This window comes from Poeciliopsis prolifica, unplaced genomic scaffold (assembly GCF_027474105.1).
Source record: "Poeciliopsis prolifica strain line A6 unplaced genomic scaffold, Auburn_PproV2 SCAFFOLD030, whole genome shotgun sequence".
In the NCBI taxonomy this organism is placed as follows: domain Eukaryota; kingdom Metazoa; phylum Chordata; class Actinopteri; order Cyprinodontiformes; family Poeciliidae; genus Poeciliopsis; species Poeciliopsis prolifica.
This window is the reverse complement of record NW_026562405.1, coordinates 4,934,570-4,956,168: the sequence shown is the minus strand read 5'-3', so window position 1 is coordinate 4,956,168 and position 21,599 is coordinate 4,934,570. Positions and strand designations below refer to the sequence as shown.

At 36.8% G+C, this 21,599-nt stretch overlaps 2 protein-coding genes and 1 pseudogene across 2 annotated transcripts; all 3 read left to right on the top strand.

Annotated features, from left to right (window-relative positions):
* The first annotated feature begins 251 nt into the window (after window positions 1-251).
* On the top strand, window positions 252-9,426 carry LOC129372713 (deoxyribonuclease gamma-like). The gene is made up of 10 exons (XM_055050167.1): window positions 252-560; window positions 2,786-2,871; window positions 2,984-3,072; window positions 4,014-4,100; window positions 5,060-5,172; window positions 5,299-5,411; window positions 6,069-6,226; window positions 7,624-7,720; window positions 7,911-7,986; window positions 8,385-9,426. Exons 2-10 carry the CDS (start codon window positions 2,791-2,793, stop codon window positions 8,474-8,476), a joined length of 906 nt encoding a protein of 301 aa, XP_054906142.1. The 5' UTR covers window positions 252-560; window positions 2,786-2,790; the 3' UTR covers window positions 8,477-9,426.
* Window positions 9,427-9,894: 468 nt separating this feature from the next.
* Window positions 9,895-15,975, top strand: LOC129372709 (cyclin-D1-binding protein 1 homolog; annotated as a pseudogene).
* Window positions 15,976-16,082: 107 nt separating this feature from the next.
* Window positions 16,083-20,800, top strand: LOC129372717 (complement C1q subcomponent subunit A-like). The gene is made up of 7 exons (XM_055050174.1): window positions 16,083-16,648; window positions 17,205-17,369; window positions 18,154-18,330; window positions 19,040-19,119; window positions 19,203-19,319; window positions 19,404-19,487; window positions 20,273-20,800. The coding sequence occupies exons 1-7, from the start codon at window positions 16,615-16,617 to the stop codon at window positions 20,438-20,440; spliced, it is 825 nt and encodes a 274-aa protein (XP_054906149.1). The 5' UTR covers window positions 16,083-16,614; the 3' UTR covers window positions 20,441-20,800.
* Window positions 20,801-21,599: the final 799 nt, after the last annotated feature.

Sequence of the window (21,599 nt, the reverse complement as noted above, 5' to 3'; positions counted from 1 at the left end):
CAGAAAAAACAGAAGAGAAATTCAGGATGTAACCTCTGAAATGAAACCACAATAAACTCAGAGCAAAGATAACGCTGGTAGAAAACAACCAGGAACTAGTCAGAGGAGGAAGGTTGACAGTCAGGATGTCGAATGACAGGCAGCAGCTCCTCTTCAGCTGCTGCTGATTGGCTGACAGAGAGCAGGTGAACTGCTTAGCCCCGCCCACTGAGGGAAACCTGCAGCTCCATGAGAAACACAACACACCCAGATCCCCGACAGAAACTCTTTCATTTTTATGCTGCTTCTGTTTTCCTCACAGAATTTAACACTTTTAGATACTCTTAGTTTTTTTTATGTTGTCCATAATTTTAAGATAAACGTTTCAGCTGATTTTGAAGCAGGAAGTTGTAAAAAAGGTGAAGAAGTTGATTTGTTATGACATTTCTTCTCTTTGCCCTTTTTGAACCTGTGCCACTAGTTGGCTTTCGACAAGACAAACAGCCGGTTTTCACTCTCTGAACATCATAAGGTTTGATTTTAGCGTTTTTGGACAGAAGCCGCAGCAGATTCTCCTGCAGGTGAGAAGCAGATTTCCTGTTTGATTTTTCAGCTCTGGATGCCTGAGAGGCTTTTTATATTTTGATAACACTGAGACAAACATCCTCCTGTTGTTCTCTGGAAGCCAGCTGGATGCTCCTTCACAGGATTACTAAACTTTAACACTTGTCACATCAAGAAAGAAATGCTTCTGAAGAAGAAAAGCTGTGATTCTTTACTTATATTTACCTGATTTATTTTAGCAGATTAAAAAGAGCTGCTGCTTTTCTAGCTTCCTGTCGGAGAAAGCTGCGCTTCAGAGAAAACACCGACCTTTCATAAATTACATGACATTTGCTTTTTCTTTGAGACAGGAAAAACTCAAAGTGAGACTCCTTGAGTTTTAAAAAGAAACTCAATCATTGCTTGAAAGCAAGTCAGTTATGAACCCCTTCATTTTTCTTGCACTAATTATGGTGGATAGTTGTGTTTCCTGTTTTATATTGTTACTGTCTTATTTATTGTGTAGTCGTTTTTTTTCTTTTTGCTTTTTTTTATTAGAACTATGTGAATTGCTTAGTGATGGGTTTGTTTTTTGTGCTTGCTTTCAGCTATTGTGCTAATTCTTCCAAATATACGGTTATGAATTAATAGTAATGCTTATTAATGTCACAGTAATGATCAAATAAATCAAACAACTGATTTTTTTTAGCATCTTTTTAAGGCAATTTTTTTGAATTGTACATTAGAATAGAGTTGGAAAGAAATTGGAAAATTTATGTTACACTGAAACATGTACCCACAAAGGTAAAAGTATTACAGTAAATAAAAACAAAATCAAGAATAACACACTGTCCAGTAACGGAAAAGTAATAACATAGTGTCGTGTTTTTACTTGTGTAGTCTTTGACTAATATTTAAATGTGTTTAATATTCTAAAATTCTAAGTATGAAAAACACAGAAAAGGAAATAACGTGGATCACATGGTTGACTTACATACACAGACACGTACATTAATTGATAAAGTATCAATAGTTATCTACAGGGATAAATTAATAGTGGATTTACTTATTTTTGTGATTTTATTGACATGTGAGGTTCCCCAAGGTTCAATCCTGGGACTCCTCATATTTAATATCCACATGCTCCTGCTAGCTCCATTTATAATGAGTGATATGATTAGTTATAACTCTATGCAGATGACACACAGCTCTACATCACGACGTCACCAGAACCATCCAATCACTAAACTGAGGCTTAGAATGGATAAAATTGCCAAAACTTTCTCCAATTGAACAGAAACTGAAGTTATTATATTTGGACCTAAAGAGGAATGATCTTGAGTCAACGCACAGCTTCAGTTGTTACAGCAGGAAACCATAAATCAGGCTGAAATCTGATCTGAACCTTCAGAGCCACATAAAGGCAGTTTCAAAGTCGTCCTTCTGTCACCTGAAGAACATTTCCAGGATTAGAGGACTGTCTCAAGATCTAGAGGAACTCATCCATGCGTTTATCTTCAGTCGCATCGATTACTGCAAAAGCGTCTTCAAAGGTCTGATAAAAAATTTTTAATAATTACAAATCAGACCTGATTTTTTACTCAGGTCTGCGGCTGATCCAGAACGCTGCTGCTGGTGTTCTGACTAAAACCAGGAAAATAAAGCACATCATCCAGTTCTAAAGTCCATACACAGAATAAACATTAAAATAATGTTAGTTTATAAATCAGCTTAGCACCTCAATACATTAAAGATCTGCTGCTGCTTGTTTTATTAATTTTAACTTTATAACTTAACAGCTACATCTGCTGTTAAACAGTTAACTGTTACAATAAAGCTAATTAAGCAGAACAAAAGCGTTGAGAAAAGTCTGTATGCTTCTCTGAACAAAATAAGTTTCTGCGGTAAACAGTATGACAGTCTGAACTTTAACAGATAACGTTGAGTGAACTGTGATTTAATCAAATCAGAGCATTTAAGAGCAGGTTAGTAAAGGAGACATTTAGTTTGTGAACAGAACTGATTTTCCATTGATGTGTTTTGAGGAGTGTGTGACTTTCTGTCTGTGTTTTGGGGTTAGGGCACGGTTAAAGAAGCAGTTCCTGTTAACTGTGTGAAACTTGAATTGATCGGAGTGCAAATGGATCTGATCTGCTGTTCTTTCTGCTACAGCAGGCGATACAGCTGGACTCAGAAAAACTGCCTCTCTTTGTTAAAAGGTTTTCCTTTTATAAAGAATCTGCTTTTTCTTCCAAACTTTCAGCTAACATGAAAATCGCAGCGTTTAATATTCAGAAGTTTGGACGGAGCAAAGTGTCGGACCCAGATGTTCTGAAGATCCTGGTTAAGGTAAAAACACATAAACTCGTTGTTTTTAGGGTAAAGAAAGGCCTGGTGGTTCTCCTTGAAAGGGAATATTTGTGCTTAAGCAACTGCTACTGAGAAATGTTCTGTCTGTCAGATTATTTCCCGTTATGACATCATTGTGATCCTGGAAGTCGTGGACGATACCGAGGAATCAGTGACCGCTCTGATGGCAGCGCTCAACAAGTCAGTAAAGGCAAAGTTTTAAACACTTGGTGGCTCATTCAGTCTCTTATATTTACAGAAACATTTCTGCACAAATCGCTTGTTTGGGTTCCTTTAAACCGAGACTAAAAACGCATCTGTTGCTTTTGAACCACAATAAAAAGCAACAGCAATAATCAACTTAATTCATTTATTATTTTGATGATGGAACTCATTAAATGTAATGTTTGTTACGTTCAATTGTGTTTTTATTACTGCATTTCTGTGTTTTTGATATAAAGCACTTTGAACTGCCTTGTTCCTGCATGGAGTATTCATGTTTTCCTAGTTATCAGGTGTCAAACTCGAGGCCTAGGGGCCAAATTTGGTCCTCCATAGCTTTTATATGTGGCCCTCTAGAGTCTACACTATTATTTTAGCAGTTTTTATCTGTATACATCCAAATTACATCAAGGAATCCTATGAGTTTTTCCTCAACTGTAGAAATTCCCGTAACAGATGCCCACACTTTCTTGTGCTAATGCATAATTGTGAATTTTTTGCATATTTTCTGCAGAATCGTCCAAAACATCAGGTTAAAATCAGCGACTTTGATTGATCGATGTGAAACGATGTTCAATAAGAAGTGCTCATCGAATGCAGACACTGCTATTGATGAGTATTTTAACAGTTTGCTGATGCGTTTTGTCATACATTCTGGTGCTTCTAGAACATTGATTGTTTTAATTCGACCCAAAATGAAATTAAGTCTGACACTCCTGTCCTCGTGCGTGAATTGGTTCTTCAACAGATATGCTCCCTTTTCCTCCCTCAATCCAAAACCATCACTGTTGGGTTAACTGGTCTCTAAAAACCTTCAGCCGTAATTTATAAATCTAGTTGGCCCGGAGATATGAATCTGCTTAATCCACTGATTTTCTCTGACATAAACATTGATCATGGCAACATGTCTGTCTCCGCAGACCCAGACGGAAACGTCACTACACTCTGAGAATCAGCTCTCGTCTGGGCAGAACGCGCTACAAGGAGCAGTTCCTGTTCCTGTACAGGTGACAGTTCATTCATTCATTCATTCATTAGGAGGATACTTTATTTCACAAACTGCAAGTTTGTGCATTTATCAATTTATCTCAAAAGCAGTCTGTAAGAAACTAAACAAATGCTGTTTTTTAACTGAAAATCTAATCTGAACTGCAGAGTTCAGATTAAATAGTTAATTTATCAACAGCAAATTCTGTGGTAAGTTAAGAAAAATACAAATAAATAAGTTTGATGGTTTTCAATAAAAAAACAGTTGGTAATGTGTTAATATTCAAAACTGTAGTTTTATTACCATAAATTATCTTATATCTTAAGCAAAATGCATTTGATTTAGTTATAATGCTCAGAAGTAAAATCAGAAGCTTCCACTTGTCTATTAATGTTCTTCCTTCATTTGGTCAAAATCATCAATAACATTATAAAATCTGGTTTTGTTCCACAAAGTTTTCAACATGCTGATAAGAAACATCTGCTAGAGAAATCCAGCCTTCATGCATCCGTCAAATTTCAGAACCGTTTCTGGGGTTTTTTTGTCAAACGGTCCAGAAATTATTAAATGCTTTCCTGGATGAAAATGAGGATGTGGGTCAGCATCACAGGTTCACCTCTGAAATGGTTCAGGTCCAACTTCTCAGGTTTTCCTGTTTTTATCAAAAACGTTACATTTTTCTCTTCTCATCTCCCTTGAGGAGTACCGCAAGGTCCTCTCTCTTTTACTTTAATTCCATTCCCTTTTGATGCCATTTTCTTTAATTTTTTCTTTCCATTTCTTTGCCCATGACTCCCAGGTGTATTTTCTGATTAAGATCATCACTGGGCTCTTTGCTGAACCTCTCTTTGATCAGGAACTGGTTGACAATTAATTTTCAAAATGTAATTTAAAACCAGAGCTAATCAGAGCTAATATAAATTTTTGTTGTTAATAATAAGTGTTTCATAAAAAAAACTGTATGGTTTGTGCATGCAGGGACGACATGGTTGAACTGGTGGGAATGTACCAGTCTGATGATGAGAAGACTAAAGGACAGGACAACACTGACAGAGATCCATATATCCTTCGATTCAGATGCAAAAATACAGGTGAAAAAAATCAAAACTGTCTCATTATGTACACAAATACACTTTAAAGTCTAATAACATCCACAAATGACTGCAACCTTAAAAACAGACAAAAATAAAAGTATTTTTGTCTGATTCTCCTCGCAGTTCTGAAAGATCTGGTTTTGATCCCAGTTCACACCAAACCAGAAGACGCGGTGAAGGAACTGGACGAACTCTATGACCTCTTTGTTCACATCAAGAAAAAGTGGAAGACTAACGTGAATATACTCCACATAAAAATGTTTATAATCTTGTTAATTATATCTGAAATGATAGTAGAGTTACAGGTTATTTTAATGTGCGAAAAGACCAAAACAAACAGGAACCAATCTTTATTTTATGTTCTGAGGTCTTAATGTCTCCATTTTACAGACTTTAATACAAATCCTACATATGAAGGGCCAAGAGACGAAATTAAATAAATGAATACGTCACTAAATCATCAATCAAATGTACTATGAAATTAATAAATGTCCAAATAGGCTATTAATATAGAATCGATTTATCAAAAATGTCACATTATAATTAATTATAATTCAGTGATATATTAAATTGCCTATTAAATAGATCATTTATACATTTATTTGGAAATATATTTAAATCTGGTAGATTTATAAAATAATTTAATGATGTATTTTTTTGTTTTTGTTCCTTTTCACCCTCCATATGTAAGCACGGTGAGTAAATATTTTAAAAAGCAGCTTCATACAGAAGTAGCTGAAATACTTTCAGTACATTGTTAAGACTAGATTTTGTTTACGACACATTTAAACATTTAAAACTCTTGAAGTGAAAAGGTCTGTTTTCTTTTCTCATATGGGGAACAAAGTTTAAACTGGTGACACTGGTTAAGGTTTTCTGTCTGTCCACCACAGAACGTGATGATCCTGGGCGACTTTAACGCCAACAGACCGTACGTCTCAAAGACGAAGATGAAGACCATCCGAATCCGCAGCGACACAAACTTCCACTGGCTGATCGGAGACGATGTGGACACAACAGTGAGCCCCAAAAACACCAACTCATACGACAGGTAGAAACCGACCATCCATCCATCCTTCTCTGAATAATCGGTAAAACCAGGCGTGGTTCATAACCGCCTCCAGGGCGCGCCTGGAGGGGGCGCGCCCCACACTCTGGGAACCACTGCATTAAGTCAAACCAAATTTCTCTTGTTTTACATTTATAATTACCAAAACTATTAATATTTTATGGGGCTGCTTAGAAGACAGGGGGGAATGTTTTTCTTTTGTATTTTTTCACAATAATTTACTGGTTGGATGAGCAGCATCTTGAATACTGAAAGTCTTTCTTCTACAATGTAAAGTTTTTGTAAGGGGTGTTATTATCTCGTTTGTGAGATATCTGAAGTTTACATCTTTTTCTTTAAGGTACAAATGCACCATAACTTATGTGCAAAATGCAAAAGCAAAACAAGCACAAAATGGGATTTCTGTCTCTCTCCATTCCTTTTTAGACAACCAAAAAATTTTATAAGACAGAACGAAAGACAAAATACAGTACATTTATACTATTTGGACTATTTTTGAGTTGCATTCATGGAGTAAGTAAAAATAAATTCCCCATGTCCTGTAGAGGGCTCCGTACTATTTGTCAAGGGCCAAAAGACCTTTTGGTGATTTCTGTTGAATTCAGATGGTTCCTTCCACAAACCTCTGATTGGTAAACTGACAGATTTGAGTTATTTTGAGGCTCACCTGTGGATGTATTTTAGGGTCACACCTGCAACTCACCGCTTTCTCGTTTGACTCGAAGAGAACTGTGCAGCTGCTCCAGCCTGGTCCATCCTTGAGAACAATTTCCAGATACTTGAAGGCGCCAAATTCATCTGTTTAAACAATTATTTGGGAGTATAAGCATGACGGAAATGTCCAACCATCATAGCACTCAGGAAAGATATGGGTCCTGGTCCAAAATATGCAAACTGACCCCAAAATAGAAGCTAAAGCTCTTGTGAAGATGCTGCTGAAGCTAGAGAAACATTTTCTGTACTAACACTGGCTAAAAGGCCGCTCTGCAAAGAAGAAGCAATTACCCAAAAGAAAGATAAAAGTCTAGATTACAGTTTGACATGTTCTATTGTCTGATGAACTACAGTTGAACTGTTTGGCCATAATCACCATTGTTACATTTGGAGGAAAAACATGCTTTTGCCATCCTAAATGTAGAGTATGGGGAAATATCAAAGCAACATCTAAAAACATCAGCCAGGATGTTAAAGCTTAAGAGAAGATTGGTAATAACTTTGGTGATTCTGTTAGACCCATAAATAAGAAATATTTAGATTGTTTGTACAACTAATTAATCAAAACAAGAGAAGTTTGGTCTGATTTAACTTTACAAACTTCTGTTTTGAGAAGGAATGAGACGTAAATGATCATCCTGCTGTTTCTTCTTCTACTTATTCAGAATTGTTGTTTATGGAGACGAAATGCTTCAGGCTGTTGTTCCAAAATCTGCTAAAGCCTTCAACTTCCAGAAAGCTTACAAGCTCTCCGATGAGCAGGTTTGCTCTTATTTTTATGTTTTTGTAATTTGTTTTCATCCAAATACCAGATGAACTACTGAAATCTGATCATGGCGCTAAAATGAATTGCCAATCTTTTCACCTTTTCCCTTGATATTTGAGTTAATCCAGAATTACAATTAGTTCAGACATTTTTATAATCTCAGTTTCATTATTTCTATTGTTTCAGGCTGTAAAAGTGAGCGACCATTACCCAGTGGAGGTGAAGCTGAAGACTTTGGTGGAACAACAAGATGATGGTGATGGTAAGATGTCCTAATAACATAATTATTATTATCATCATAATCATAGTAAAAAAAATATTTTATCCTATAAATAGCTTTTTAAAAGTGGCTTATACTTCAAATAAAAGGAATTCAAGCTATTTTACTAAGATATTTTATTTTATTAAATGTACATTTTCTGAGGGAGTTCCTGCAGTTCAATCATAATATGATCATAAAGTCTCATTCCTCTAGCCTTTGTGAGACTTTACATGTAAAAAAGGGGGTTGAAGTTCACACACCACAGTGAAATTAGCTCATTGTTGCAGCCAAACTAGCTTCTATTAGCAACACAAACTCATTGCAATATACTTTTTTTCTGCATTCATGCATTGCAGTGACAACTCTGTTCCACTAAATTACATTTATTTCCTTTGCAGGTCTGACAGACGAGATGGGAGGACTCAATCTTAACAATGAAAACAGAAAGGGAGAAAGCGAGCCTGGCTCCTGGTTTTGCTCTTTGTTCTAAAAATCCCAGATCTGAAAACAATCAACCATAAACTGATTTGGTTACTTCCAGTAATAAGAAAAGGGGGAAAGTGAGAGTAGCAACACTAAAGTCAACACACCTGCTCTCCCTTGTTTTTCCACAACAAATCAAGCCAAAACAAAATATTTGGTTCAGTACAAATTCAACATATTGAGTGTATATGAAGCCCTGTGGTGGTGGGGAAGTGGCTAAGTTCACACAATAGGTCTTTTTACGTAATTCCAATTTTTACTGATATCCAACTAGCTTGTCATTTATGCTACCAATTAAATCCAACAGCAATCAGAGTTCTGCGAGAATCCTTCATGACACGCATGCGCAGAAGAGGAACCCAGACGTTACACAGCAAAGCTCTGTTTACGGAGCCGCGGTCAATGAATCGAAGTTGTTCAGCGATGGGAGCAGACAGTATCGTCACAAGATTACAACAAGACGAAGCTGATGAAAAATAATACACAACTAACAGTCTGGCTTCTGGTGCAGAATTATGAGCACGTCTCAAAACAGTTAAATGAATTTAGACATCATTGTCCAGGCCGCAGATACTTTGGAAACTTTCTAACCGATTTCACGCCACATATGCAAGTGGCAACATTTGATTTTGTTTGGAGGTTGATTGGATGGGGTCGCTTTCACCTGGTGTGTCGACATAACCGTCTGCTAAGTTGTAAATTTACTCTATTGTACAAGCTGTACACTGACTACTATACATTTTATCAAAGTAATATATCTTCTTATTAAAATTATAATATTTTTTACAAATTTGTAGTGTGTTCTCAGTTTTGCAATACACATTTGTTTATCATAACAGCAGAAAACTGGTTACGTTATGTAATTATTAGCTCCGTGTTTGACTAGCTAGCCAAGCTGCTATGCTACATTCTGCCAGCCAACAGCTAATTTAATCATAGTTTTACTGTACCTCTGTTTCTATCATGTGTTCTTCTTTTCTTTTCTTTTTTCCTTGGACAATTTGGGACATTTTCACATAAGACTTTCTGATGTTTCTTGCTTTAATTCTATAAACATCATCAGTAGTTACTGTCGGCTGATCCAGCAGTCGAAACGCCATTGCTAACCTGCTCTGCTAACCTGCTCTGCTAACCTGCTCTGCTAACCTGCTCTGCTAACCTGCTCTGCTAACCTGCTGCTGCCTCCGCACCGGAAGTGATCTTCCGTCTGAAGCAGTGGTGGAGCAAGACTTAAAAGTCGGGGGGCCAAGAGGGAGAAGGGCTATCTAGATGTATCGGCTTGGAGTATCGGCTTGCTTTTCTTCTTCGCATATTAGGATGGCTTACAATACTGTAATCATTGGCCCCCTGTCCCCTCCGCGCCAATGACCTGGCGCGGAGGGGAGAGGGGGCCAATCAGATTCCAGGGGGGAGTGCACCCCCCTCCCTGGAATCTGAGGCTCTTTAACAGTTTTACAACAGTTGTGTTGCTAGGTGCTATAATCTCATTTCGGCCTTATGGCTACTGAAAGCTGCTCGGGAGTGTTCGCTGTGCCTTTAGGAAATGCACTAGACTCCATCCAGTGCATCAGAGACCGAGTCAGAGGTAAATAGCCAAGTTATTTATTGGGGAGGGAATGAAAAAAATAAATAAATAAAACATTGCATGCTAATTTAGAGCTAGCATTTAAAACCGCATAGGATGTCTCTTAAAATCCATTTTCCTGATGTGTCTGTACTTATCTCTAAGTATATTCACGTCAACTCTTTTTATTTACCCCAACGTTTTCATATTTCATTGCTCCGATCCCAGCAGAACATACAAAAACATCTATGGTTTGTCATTATCACAATTAACTGCCATTCATTTTAAACAAAAACAATATGCATTTTTGGGTTTGCAGTTTTACGTTATGTATATTTAAATTACTTTTATAAACCCAAGCTTAATTTCAAAATCAGGAAATTCCTAAAGGTTAAGTTCAACTAATTTTTCACTTCCTTGAGCATCTGTTATCTGCTTCAGTTTAAAAACTGCAACTACTTAGGCTCTTTAAACCTGGACTAGAATGTTACGTACTGATAGTTGAAAACTCAGTTTGTAATTTGCAAAACCTTTATTTAGTTTGTGAAAGTTCAATAGTCCATTTCAGCTCTGTTCCTGCATCTTTTTGTACTGTAGATTTTAAACTACAGCAAATTAAAGATGCTCAAGGTAGTGAAAAATTAGGTGAAAAGCTACGATCATGATCAAATACTTCTTTGTATTACTGTCATAGATATTTGTGGAGATTGAATCTTTGAACAGACAAGAGCGTGCCAAAAAGATTCTAAATATCCAGAGTACTTTGAAAAAAAACAACTAAACATGTCAAAATACTTTGATTTAAGAATCAAACTATTTTGATTTAAAAATTTGTAAAGTATTTTTCGGGAAAGTATTTCTAAATCAAAGTGTTTTTAAATCAAGGACCTTTTTTTACTGACAAAAAGACCTTCGTCTGTAAAGATGTGAAGTGCTGTCTCTGCTACTATTTATTATGCGTTAGATGGTCACCTAATCAGTGACATAGAAAAAGGTTTTATATTACAACCCAGCCAAAGAGTGTTTTCTCTATTTTTCCTTTAGATGGAGAATCAGGTGATCAGGGTGAACCATTCGATCTCTCCATGTTCTGGGACACTTTCAGTTGAGTTTTCTTAACAAATCTACATTTTCCAGACCCCATGTAGCTTACAGTGGCCTCCCATCTTATTCATGGCCATCTTTTATCACAATAAGATTAGATATATAATGCAAGTTGTTCCAGTATAGAGCTTATTTACAACATTTCATCACACATTATTTCTCATTACAATAAAGCATTACTTGACTTTTATATAAAAATATAATTTTGTATCAACTGAATACTTTGAAAATGTCTCCCCACTTTTCTTCCGTTTTCCTCAGACCAGGGAGTGAAGGCTGTGTCAATGGCGGCAACGCTGCTCAGCATGGCCTCCTCAAAACCTGCTCAGCCATCTTTACAAGTCAGTTTGCTATTTTCAACACAATTAATCGTATCTTTACACAAAATTCTGTTAATTGAGACATCATCTGACAGCATCTAATTGTTCTAAGTTGTTTGTTTCAGGAATTCTGTTGATTTTCTCCATGTTGGACTGCCATACAAATCTCTTATTGTGTCCTAAAAACAAACTTGCAGGTGTTGCAGGATGGAGAAAAGCTTTTAGTGTCTGTGATAAACAGCACTCTGACTCTGAGTGAAGTTTACTCCTGCCTACCTGAAAGCCAAGGTGACTCTTAAACTGTATATAGTTCAATTTTTATTAGCAAATTAATGTAGATCTGAGTTACAAAAGAGCAGAGTTAGATAGTAGTTACATTTACTCAATTACATTTATTTGTAAAAAATTACTTCTAGTAATATTTTTACTACTCTGTACTTGAGCAATTTTATTATAGTGTTTCTACTCTTAAAAATTTCTGGATTTTCTATCCACTGAATAAAAAACAAATATGTTTAAACAAAAACTTCACCAAACACAGACACACATCTGCAGTTTTTATTAAAGTTTCATAAGGTTTTTATTGAAAAACTGATTTAGAAAAATTTTATTTTTTGGTTTTTCTCATTTTGGTCCTTATAATGACAAAATGTCCACTTAACTTCATATTTGGTTTGTCTGAATATGTAATGTTTAAATATTAAATGATTCATAATTTGATCAGTATTTGAGCAAACTTTTTACCAAATACGTTTTTATTATTGACTAATTTTTTGGACGGCTGCTTTCTACTTGAGTAAAAATATGTTGAAACATATTTTCAACATATATATTTCTTACATCTTTTACCTGGTTATCTTTTTTGGGTTAATATTTGCTGCTGCACTGTAAGTCTGGCTGAGTATTTTAGTCCTTTCTGTGTCTCAGGAATGACGCTACGGCGACAGGTCAGGAACGCCACTGTGGAGGTGCTGGACGGCGTTTTACGGCTGGTGGAGGTCATAATCAACTCACCAATGCAAAGGTGCACACATCACCATCACACAAACATGGAAGGAATTACAAAGCAGCCAGCCTCCAAAATCTGTGGCTGATGTTGTCTTAAGGCTGTTTACCTTTTTTCACTGGAATCACAAAGCAAATTACACTAAATATGCCACCCATCACTAGAGAAAGGCTGTGTGCAAACAGCCCGTCATTATAAATATTATTTTTACCAGGAAAAAAATCAAACAAATCAGGACGTTGTTGGATATGTTCCCTCCTTTGTGTGCAGTTTCATAATTTCCTTCTTTCTGCTCTTCTCTCTGCTGCCATTCAGCCTGAGCCAGGAGCAGATTACGTCCACTAGAGAAGTTTGGTCTGCCTGCGATCGCTTGGCTCGGCTACCAACAGGTAAGAAGGAACAAATAAAGCAAAACTCAGCTGTGAATTTTTTTATATCACCTGCATTAACATCAGCATTTGTTTGACTGAAATGCTTCTAGTTTTCAGATAGGTATATTTTATTTTGAGAGTAAAACATTTGCAAGTATGTATCAATTTTCCACAATTACATATGTATGAAAACGAGTATTTATTTACCTTTGTCTGACACACATCAGCCCGAAGTGACACATTTTCAAATTTTTTTGTCAGATTGTATTTTTTTGTTTGTTTGTTTTATTTTGTTTGTTTGTTTTTTTGTTTTGTTTTGCATTTATCATTTACCCTTCAATATATGCGGCCTGTAAGTGTTCTCCAGTGTGAACGGGTAAACGACCTGAAAGTGTCCCGCATGCGCAGTAGAAGGCGCAATAGCGTCACCGGTCTCAGTGTTCTACCAACCGCCATGAAAAGAAGAAGAAGAGCGCAGTGTTAGCAGAATTAAATATAGATGCTAACGGTGTAGCATAGCTTACACTTTTGAAGTTGTTATCCGACCGGAACCAGCATAATAACAACGTAATCCTCATTATAGTCCGTTATGGTTGTTTTTCTTCCCGCTTGTTCGTATCAGCTCGTGGCATTCATTCATCCGACGTTCAGGACAAAATGGCGCCCAAAAACAGAGGGTAATTCTCTAGTTCGCCTCCATCTAAGCTACGCCCTAAAGAGTCCTTTTAAAGCTAACACGTCATTTCATTTAGCTTGTCGCTAACAAGCAATCTTTTTTGCTTGTTTGTTTTCTTCCATGGTAAATGTTCCAAAGACAAAAGTTTATTTTGTCTTTGGGACAAAGACAAAATAAACTTTTAGCAACTAGCTAAAAGAGATCGAAGGAAAAACAGAACTATTTACTCTCAACACCACTTAAGAAACATTTTCATATTTATTGTGATGAACATTCTGACAAATAAACTGGAAAACTTGCATAAGTGTTCACACCTTTAACCTTTCAAAGCCAAATATTAACCATTTTCATTAAAAAATGTTGCCTCGTAATAAATAGAAGATTAGCATAATTAGTTAATATTTTGATATTTGGCTAAAAGGAAAATCCTACAGAGAAAACGTTAGATGTCCAGATCGGGTTTAACTTGTTTCACCACTGTCTGGTCAGTAGTCTGTTTTACTTACTTTGACACTCAGAGATCTTAACGTGTTTATTGTTGGGAAAAATGTGTATTTTACAGACAACAAGGAAGCCCTGCTGGTCGTTGTGTCGTCTCAGTCTGGAGTTATAAAAGATGCTGTTGAGAAAATAAAGGTAATCACTAACACTCTTTTCAAAGTTTTTTTTCTTTGTTTTTGTCTTTATTACAATTATTTAATAACCTAATTTTTACACAATAACCCAGATTTATTGCTTAAAATCACCAGCTGTTCTCTCCTTCACATTCACAGGTCTTATTCGAACCTGAGGACCCGTTCAGGGACTGCGTCTTTGACGACCCAGAAGTCGGCTCTCACCATGACGTTCCCCCCTGCCACCAGGACATGTCCCTGACAGAGAAGGACCGGCAGGTGATCAGAGCTTGTCTGGAGATACTTGAAACAGCTGCAGCCTGTCTGAGGAAAAACTCAGGTCAGCCGTCGAAGACAACAGTGACACTACTGAACCTCAAAAGGTCGCTCAGCTGGACGATCTGGCCGACATCACCCGGGAAATCAGCCCCAGGTAAATAGACGGTGTTGTTGTTTCTGCTGGATTTGACATAGAGAATGGAAAAAAGTTGCAATTAAATGGAAAAAGTGAATGATTTTACATTAACTAAACAGACTCCTGCTGATTGGGTTACACATTTAAATCCAAATATGTTGGTTTTTGCCAGCAGGTTCAAGTTATTTGCAGGATGTTTAGGCTTGCAATGTTGTTTAACTTTCCTTTGTATGACATCAAAAGATTTTTCTCTCTGCTTTTATGTTTTCCTTCGTAGTGTGGAAGATCTCTCCCTCTGTCTCTACCCACCCATCAGCTACAGTGGAGTGGAAAACCACGTAAGACAACCCTGCATTTTTCTGAAAAATAGAATAAATTTCTTTACTCTCCGTCAAATTAATAAGGGCGTTGTTTTTAAATCTTAAAAATTAGCCATTTTTGATATTTAATGTGTTTCCATAACATTGATATAGAGTTGTTTTTGTTTTTTATTCTTTTGAAGAATAACAAACTTGCTTTTTCTCCGTTTAGATGTCTACATTGGCAGCAACGTTAAGAAAACTTTTGGACGTGATTAGGTAATATTTACTTATCCACAGTAGCTTGTATCTGTGAAAATCAAGAGCGCATGATGCACAGAAAATACCTAATTGTGATATTTATGCAGAACATTACAGTGATTATAATGATTAACCCATATTTTACAACAAATAAGACATTTTTTTATGTCATAAGTGAAATGATCTCTCAATGGCGTGAGTATTTTTCCTTCATAAATATTAAAGGATTATTGACTTGAAATAAGTTCCAACTTATTGCTGAAAAATTACTTGTAAGTTAGTTGTATCTTGTATTAAGTGTGCTGAGATATTTGCACAAGAAACTAGTCATTTATTAAGAGGAAAGAGTAATCCAAACCTCCTGACGCTTTAGGAAAAAAGTAATCCAAACCTCCTGACGCTTTAGGAAAAAAGTAACTGTCCGTCTTTTCAAGTCAATAACTTAAAATTAGATCAAATTAGAAAGCTGAGCTCCATTTCACAAGCCAAACCCAGTGAGATTATTACTTCAGAAGTAATTTATTAATTAATTTAATCCGCCATTAAAATGACTTGTTTGTGATAAATGTTGCTGTTTAAGTGATGACAGCTTTGACTTGTGCTCACCCTCCAGAGCCAGCCATGTGTGTGGAGAAGCAGAGCTGACCTGGGTTCAGGTTTTAGAGGCAGCCGTCAATCACAATGTGCAGAAAGTCAAAGAATCGATGGAGCTGGACGGCTGATTTCCTTTAATAGAAAGTTTCCAACATGCATTTAATAGCCGCTTTGCAGAACCATTGTTCTGGTTTATGTAAAACCTGAGCGCCAGAAAATAAAACTGGGAACAAATTACTTTAACTCTAATGGAAAAAAGACAAAATAAAAGCTGGAAATACACTTTGACTGTATATATATTTTTGTTACTATGATTTTTTTGTTGTAATGTTATTCTTATATTATTGACCAGATAATATGTTGACTGGTCGATATTATATTATCGACCAGATGGGGGCGCCACAGCTCTTAAAATTTACAGCTAATTTGAAAGCTTTCAAGAGGCTCTGCTGGGATAATGATGTTTCACAGGAATATCTAAATAATTCATGTTTAAAGTGTTTCTGTTTTTTTGCCTATAAACTGTTTTGATTGAGAAGTCAAACATTACAAAATTAGATTGTTCCGTTTTAAAGGGTCTTAAGTTAGAAAATTTCTTTTGTGCACAAATAAAGTTGCAGACTGATTTGAGGCTTTATTCCAAATGTCCTGAGGTTTCGGCCGGAAGGTTTTTAGATGTGAATCAAAGATGGGATTTTTCTCAAGGAAAAAACTGATTATAAACAGAATTAAGCAGTTTATTTCAGGACTGCAGGAGCTAAAACCCATTTTTAATTACATCTTAATGCAGCAGCTCTGGGTGGTTCTTCTTCTTGGGTTTCATTTTCTTCCTCTTGTCTGGGTGTTTGTGCTACGTGAGCATGTCTGCAGATCTCAGTAAGTCAGCAAATCTTCAGTTCAATAAAGAGGAAATATCATCTGATGCTGCTCCTCCGAACCTGGAAGAGCTCCGCCGGTAAGATGGTTTCTCCTGACTCTGAACATTAAGATTATTAAAACGGGCAAACATTTTGAAGAAAAGCTTTGGATATAAGTTTTTATGCATTTCATCCATTTGCAACAACACTGCTGCTTGACTTTAAAGAAATAACTTCCTCTATTGGATAGAAAAAAATATACTGACACTCAAAAGAAAAAATGTTACTTTCTGGTATTTTTCTTTGTTTCTTAAATAAATAGTATAAATTTGCATTCCTTCTTACAGAAGCTCTTAATTTCCATTTTGTGTCAAAACCAAAATGTTAAGTTTGGATAAATTTATCTGTTTTTCACAATTTAAGGATGAGATTTTTCTTCTGTAATTATTACTTTAACTGTAAAGTTTTTATAGTTTTATAGCATGAATTGTTTTTGTCATATGCAACATAAGCCCTAAATCAAAAGTAATCTGATAACATGTTGGCTGCTGCTTTCTGTAGACACGTTTCTTTTAACGTTAAACTTTAATATAAAGTTTAATGTGAAACCAAGACGTTTCATCGCCCTGCCTGTTTCCTGTTGTCTCTCCCCAGCGTTTGGAGCCATGGGAGCTGATTTTGTCTGTGCAGTTCTGTCCGTTGTTGCTTTGCTGCTGTCAACCGTCGAATGCGATGTGAACTGTAACGGACGTCCAGGAGAACTTGGACCTCCTGGACGAGACGGGCTGGCTGGGATGAAAGGCCAGAAGGGAGAGCCAGGTAACATCTTCCTGCTGAAACCCAAGTCATGCTGGAATTTTATGCAAAATTCTTAGTTTACATGTTTTTTACTTCCACTTGGATTCCTTCTGCTACTAACAACAAACTAAGCACTTAAAAAAAACACTAGCTGGGAATAAGTTATTGCTTTTTGATGTCTGGAAAATGAGCACAGCCTGTTACAATGGCTGCTGGAAAAGACGTACGTTTTGTTGTTGATTTACCAAACAGAAACCCCTTTCTACATTCTGGCTCCACTTCTGCTTTTCAAACATGTACTGTTGTATGATCGTGATTCTGTTTGCAGCCATTTTTAAATGCGAGAGCAAACGTTGAGTTGAGGGGCGTGGCCAGCTGCAGGTTTAAAGTGACAGGACGCCCTAAAACATAGCTGAGCAGATTAAAATCTCATTATCTGAAAATGATTTTGTGCAAGAAACGTAATGAAGATACATCTATCCTAACCTGTTCAAAGAAGCATAATAAATCACCTTTAAGTTTTTCTAAAATATGTAATTTCATAACTTTATCAATATCGATTATTGACGGATTCTAAATATTTCTGAGTTTATGACTACGTTACGTCTTTATGTGTATTAAACACACTTCTGTCACTGGACTGAACAAAGCTGCACAGAGTTGAAACCTTTAGTTTGATCAATGACCACGCATTAAATGATTTCTGCAGCTGTGTCTGAACTTCAGGGTTTGCACTGTTGCCTTCTGGGTAACGCTGCAACTTCTAGAACAATCCCTGTTTTTGCTCTATTCACTTTTTCCTCAGCTGTCTGGGTGGACGACCAAGTGGATCCAAACATGCTGCTGCGGCTGAAAGGGGACAAAGGAAACTCGGGGCCACACGGGCCGATTGGTCCACAGGGTTACCGTGGTAATGTGGGAGCAGCAGGAGCGGCCGGCCGGCCTGGTCCACCCGGTCCAGCGGGGGTAAACCGCAACGCCGGTAATCTACAGTCCGCTGCACACACAACGACGCTACAACAAACACTCTGACAGGCACAAAGTTCACAGAGAAAATAACTCAACAGGAGGAAATGGAGGCTGATTTCAGTTATTTGGACAGAAATGTTTCAGGTTTCCCCCAGAAAACCTGCTGAGCCCGGTTCTATTGGCGCTCAATAGAACCGGGCTCAGCAGGTTCTTTTTCTGCAATTCAAGAATGATTCAAATGCAAACTTTTTCTAGGCAATCAGGGTAAAATTATAACCAACAATATAAATTATTTTAATAACCGTAAATCAGCTTTTATTTAATTTATTAAACTTGATTAAATATAGGGAGGTTTTTGAAAGAAACTGAATTCTTATAACAGAATAGTTTTGTTCAAAAAGAATTTGAGAAGAATTTCATGAGAGAACAAAGTGACTTCAGTCAGAGGTTTCTTTGTAGCACAGACTGCTACAGCAGATCTGTCCTGCAACGCCCATCATGATCTACAAAGACTCTGAAGAAGTGAATTAATATTATAACAACATAAAAAAATCTTTTTCAAGTGTTGGATCCACATTTTATACAAGAGAAAAAACAGACAGAATTAATTGATTTTATTTAAATCGTTCTGTGATCAGAGGTTTTTTGGGCTGGAATTATTCTGGCCCACATAACAAAAAGTTTGGACACTGCTGGCTTAATGAATGTTTCTGTGTTTTCAGGACAAAGTTTGTCCAATCAGGGAACTCCCGCCGCTTTCTCTGTGAAGAGAAATGTCGCCAAATATCCACCTTTCAACCAGGTTTGCTAAAGGCCACATTTCTACATGATTTATTAGTATAATAGTCATGACTGAAGCTGAAAGTGACATTTGTTTCCTGTCAGAAAATAACTTATCAGGAGGCCATCGTCAACACTGGCAACAGTTTCGACATAAACACCGGCATCTTCACCTGCAGAACACCTGGTTTTTATTACTTCACCTTCCACTCCGTTGCCAAGGTAAGCCTCCACTGATTTGTTACACTGCAACTTTGGCTAAAACGCTGTAAGAATATGTTGTTGAACGTCTGCATGTGTTTTTAGGTCAGTATGTGCCTGGCTTTAGTCAAAGAAGGAGAAGCTGAGAAAATAGTGTTTTGTGATGAAAACGTTAGGAACTCTGATCAGGTAAGAGTCCAAATTACATCGAATAAAACGCCTTAAAGCTGCAGTATGTAACTTTTATTTAAAGAAAATTTGTTTTCTACACATTTGTGACGGGACAATATGAGAAAGATGTAAAAGATCGATCTCCTCCCAGTACTATTATTCCTATCTGAATAAATTTACCGCTCCTGACCAAAAACAACCAATGAGAGCCAGGAGGAGGGTCTTAGCGCTGTCAATAATCCTCATGAATGCACTTAGCAAGTGCTAAAGGGGGTCAGACACCTTACAAGAAAACATGTATGAGCTGTCATCGGTGGGTATGCTAACTAGCCTTAGCATCGAGGAAAGGTTCTGCTGATTGAGAGAAACTGCAAAAACTGAGGAAGCATGCACAAGAGCTTGATTGACAGCGCCAAGACCCGCCTCCTAGCTCTGATTAGTTATTTCTAGTTACCAGTAGGAGCTCAATGTTTTCACAGATTATCAAACTGGTACAACATGTTTCAACAAATAAGAGAACAAATTGTTTTTATAAAAGTTACATGGTGGCTTTTAAAACAACTTCTCCTTTTCTCTTGTTATCTTTCTTCCAGCTTCTTATATCTGTGTTAATTTTTATGTCCTCAACTGATAAATACATACTAAAGTTTTCACCCTGTGACATGTTTATGCTTCATATGTCAGGATTTACGTTTTTTCTGCCTCTAAAACGTGACATTTGTCTTTGGATAAAAGCCCTACGGCCAGCAGAGAGCCGGAGCGTTTCTTCTCAGCCGTGATGTGATGAGCTGTGTTTTTTCCAGGTTCTGTCCGGTGGAGTCGTGTTGGAGCTGACGGCGGGACAGAAAGTCTGGCTGGAGTCCTACAGAGACCAGCAGCAAAGCCTGCAGATCCAGAAAGACGCCGACGCAAGAGACGTCAGAGAAAAACTGATCATCTTCAACGGCTTCCTGATCTTCTCAAACTCATAATAAAACTAGCCGAGTCCTCCTCCTGCGACATTTAACCATCTTTGATGTCAGTTTCTGAAATGTTTTCATATTTACTCATTTTAGAGCTGATGGATTTTTAATAACCTCTGACTCCGAGCCTGAAGTTCATCATTTCATGGAGAGGTGTCTAAACGTTTGGGAATACTGTTGCAACCACTCCAAGTGCCACAAAATGCTTTTTGTTTCTTTAGAAAATAATTATAATAAAACACACTTACCACACCATATTGTAATGAAATAAGCAAAGCAGTCAGATCTCTGCAATTCTTTGTAGACTTAAAACAAAAAAGGCTCTTTAATGTTTGCTGGATAAAAAAAAATATAAAAGAATCTAAATTATTTTTCTCTTTTCTGTCTTTTTTTCTTTTGTGGAACAGTTTGTGATTCACTCTGGCTTTATTTTTCCAAGCATATTAAAAGGCTGTCGCAGGATGTTTTTAGTCCCTATTCCTAAAGAAATTAATTAAAAGTTAAACCTTGAATACTTTGTGTTGCACATTAGATTTTCCATTTTTTAAAATTGATTTTGAAAACATAAATTTTGCCATTTTTGAGCTGTGATCAGCAGCCGCCCAAACTTGAGTTCATAACTTTAACTGTGTGAAGGAAACGAAACAAGTCGGGTTTCTGCACATCCTCTTTCTGGATCATTGTGCCTGAAGTGACCTTTGCCTGCTGTCACAGTGGAGCTCCAGTGTTTCTCAATCCTTTACAGGCTGAAACAAAACCGAACCGGAGTCGGCCCAAAGCTCCAGAGAATAAAAAAGACTTTGGTCATTAGCTTAGCTTCTCTGTTTTAGGAATAAGATGAAATAAAACAAAGAATTTAACGTAACTGAGAAAAACATCAATATTAGTATCATTGTTGGACATAATAATACTGGAAATATCTTTTTCACATTTTTTATGTGCCCTGTTTGATACTTTACACTGTAAAAAAAACATTTCTAAAACCAGCAGCTGCAGTCGCCAGAATTTCACCGTATAAAAACAGATTTTATAAAATGTTACCATATTTATATGTGAAATCTTTTAAATACAGTAAAACCCGTATTTACACAGTAAAATTCTGGCTCACCTGGCTGCAAGTATTTCACCGCAAACTAGAGACTTTTTTTCAACAGTGCAACAATCAGAA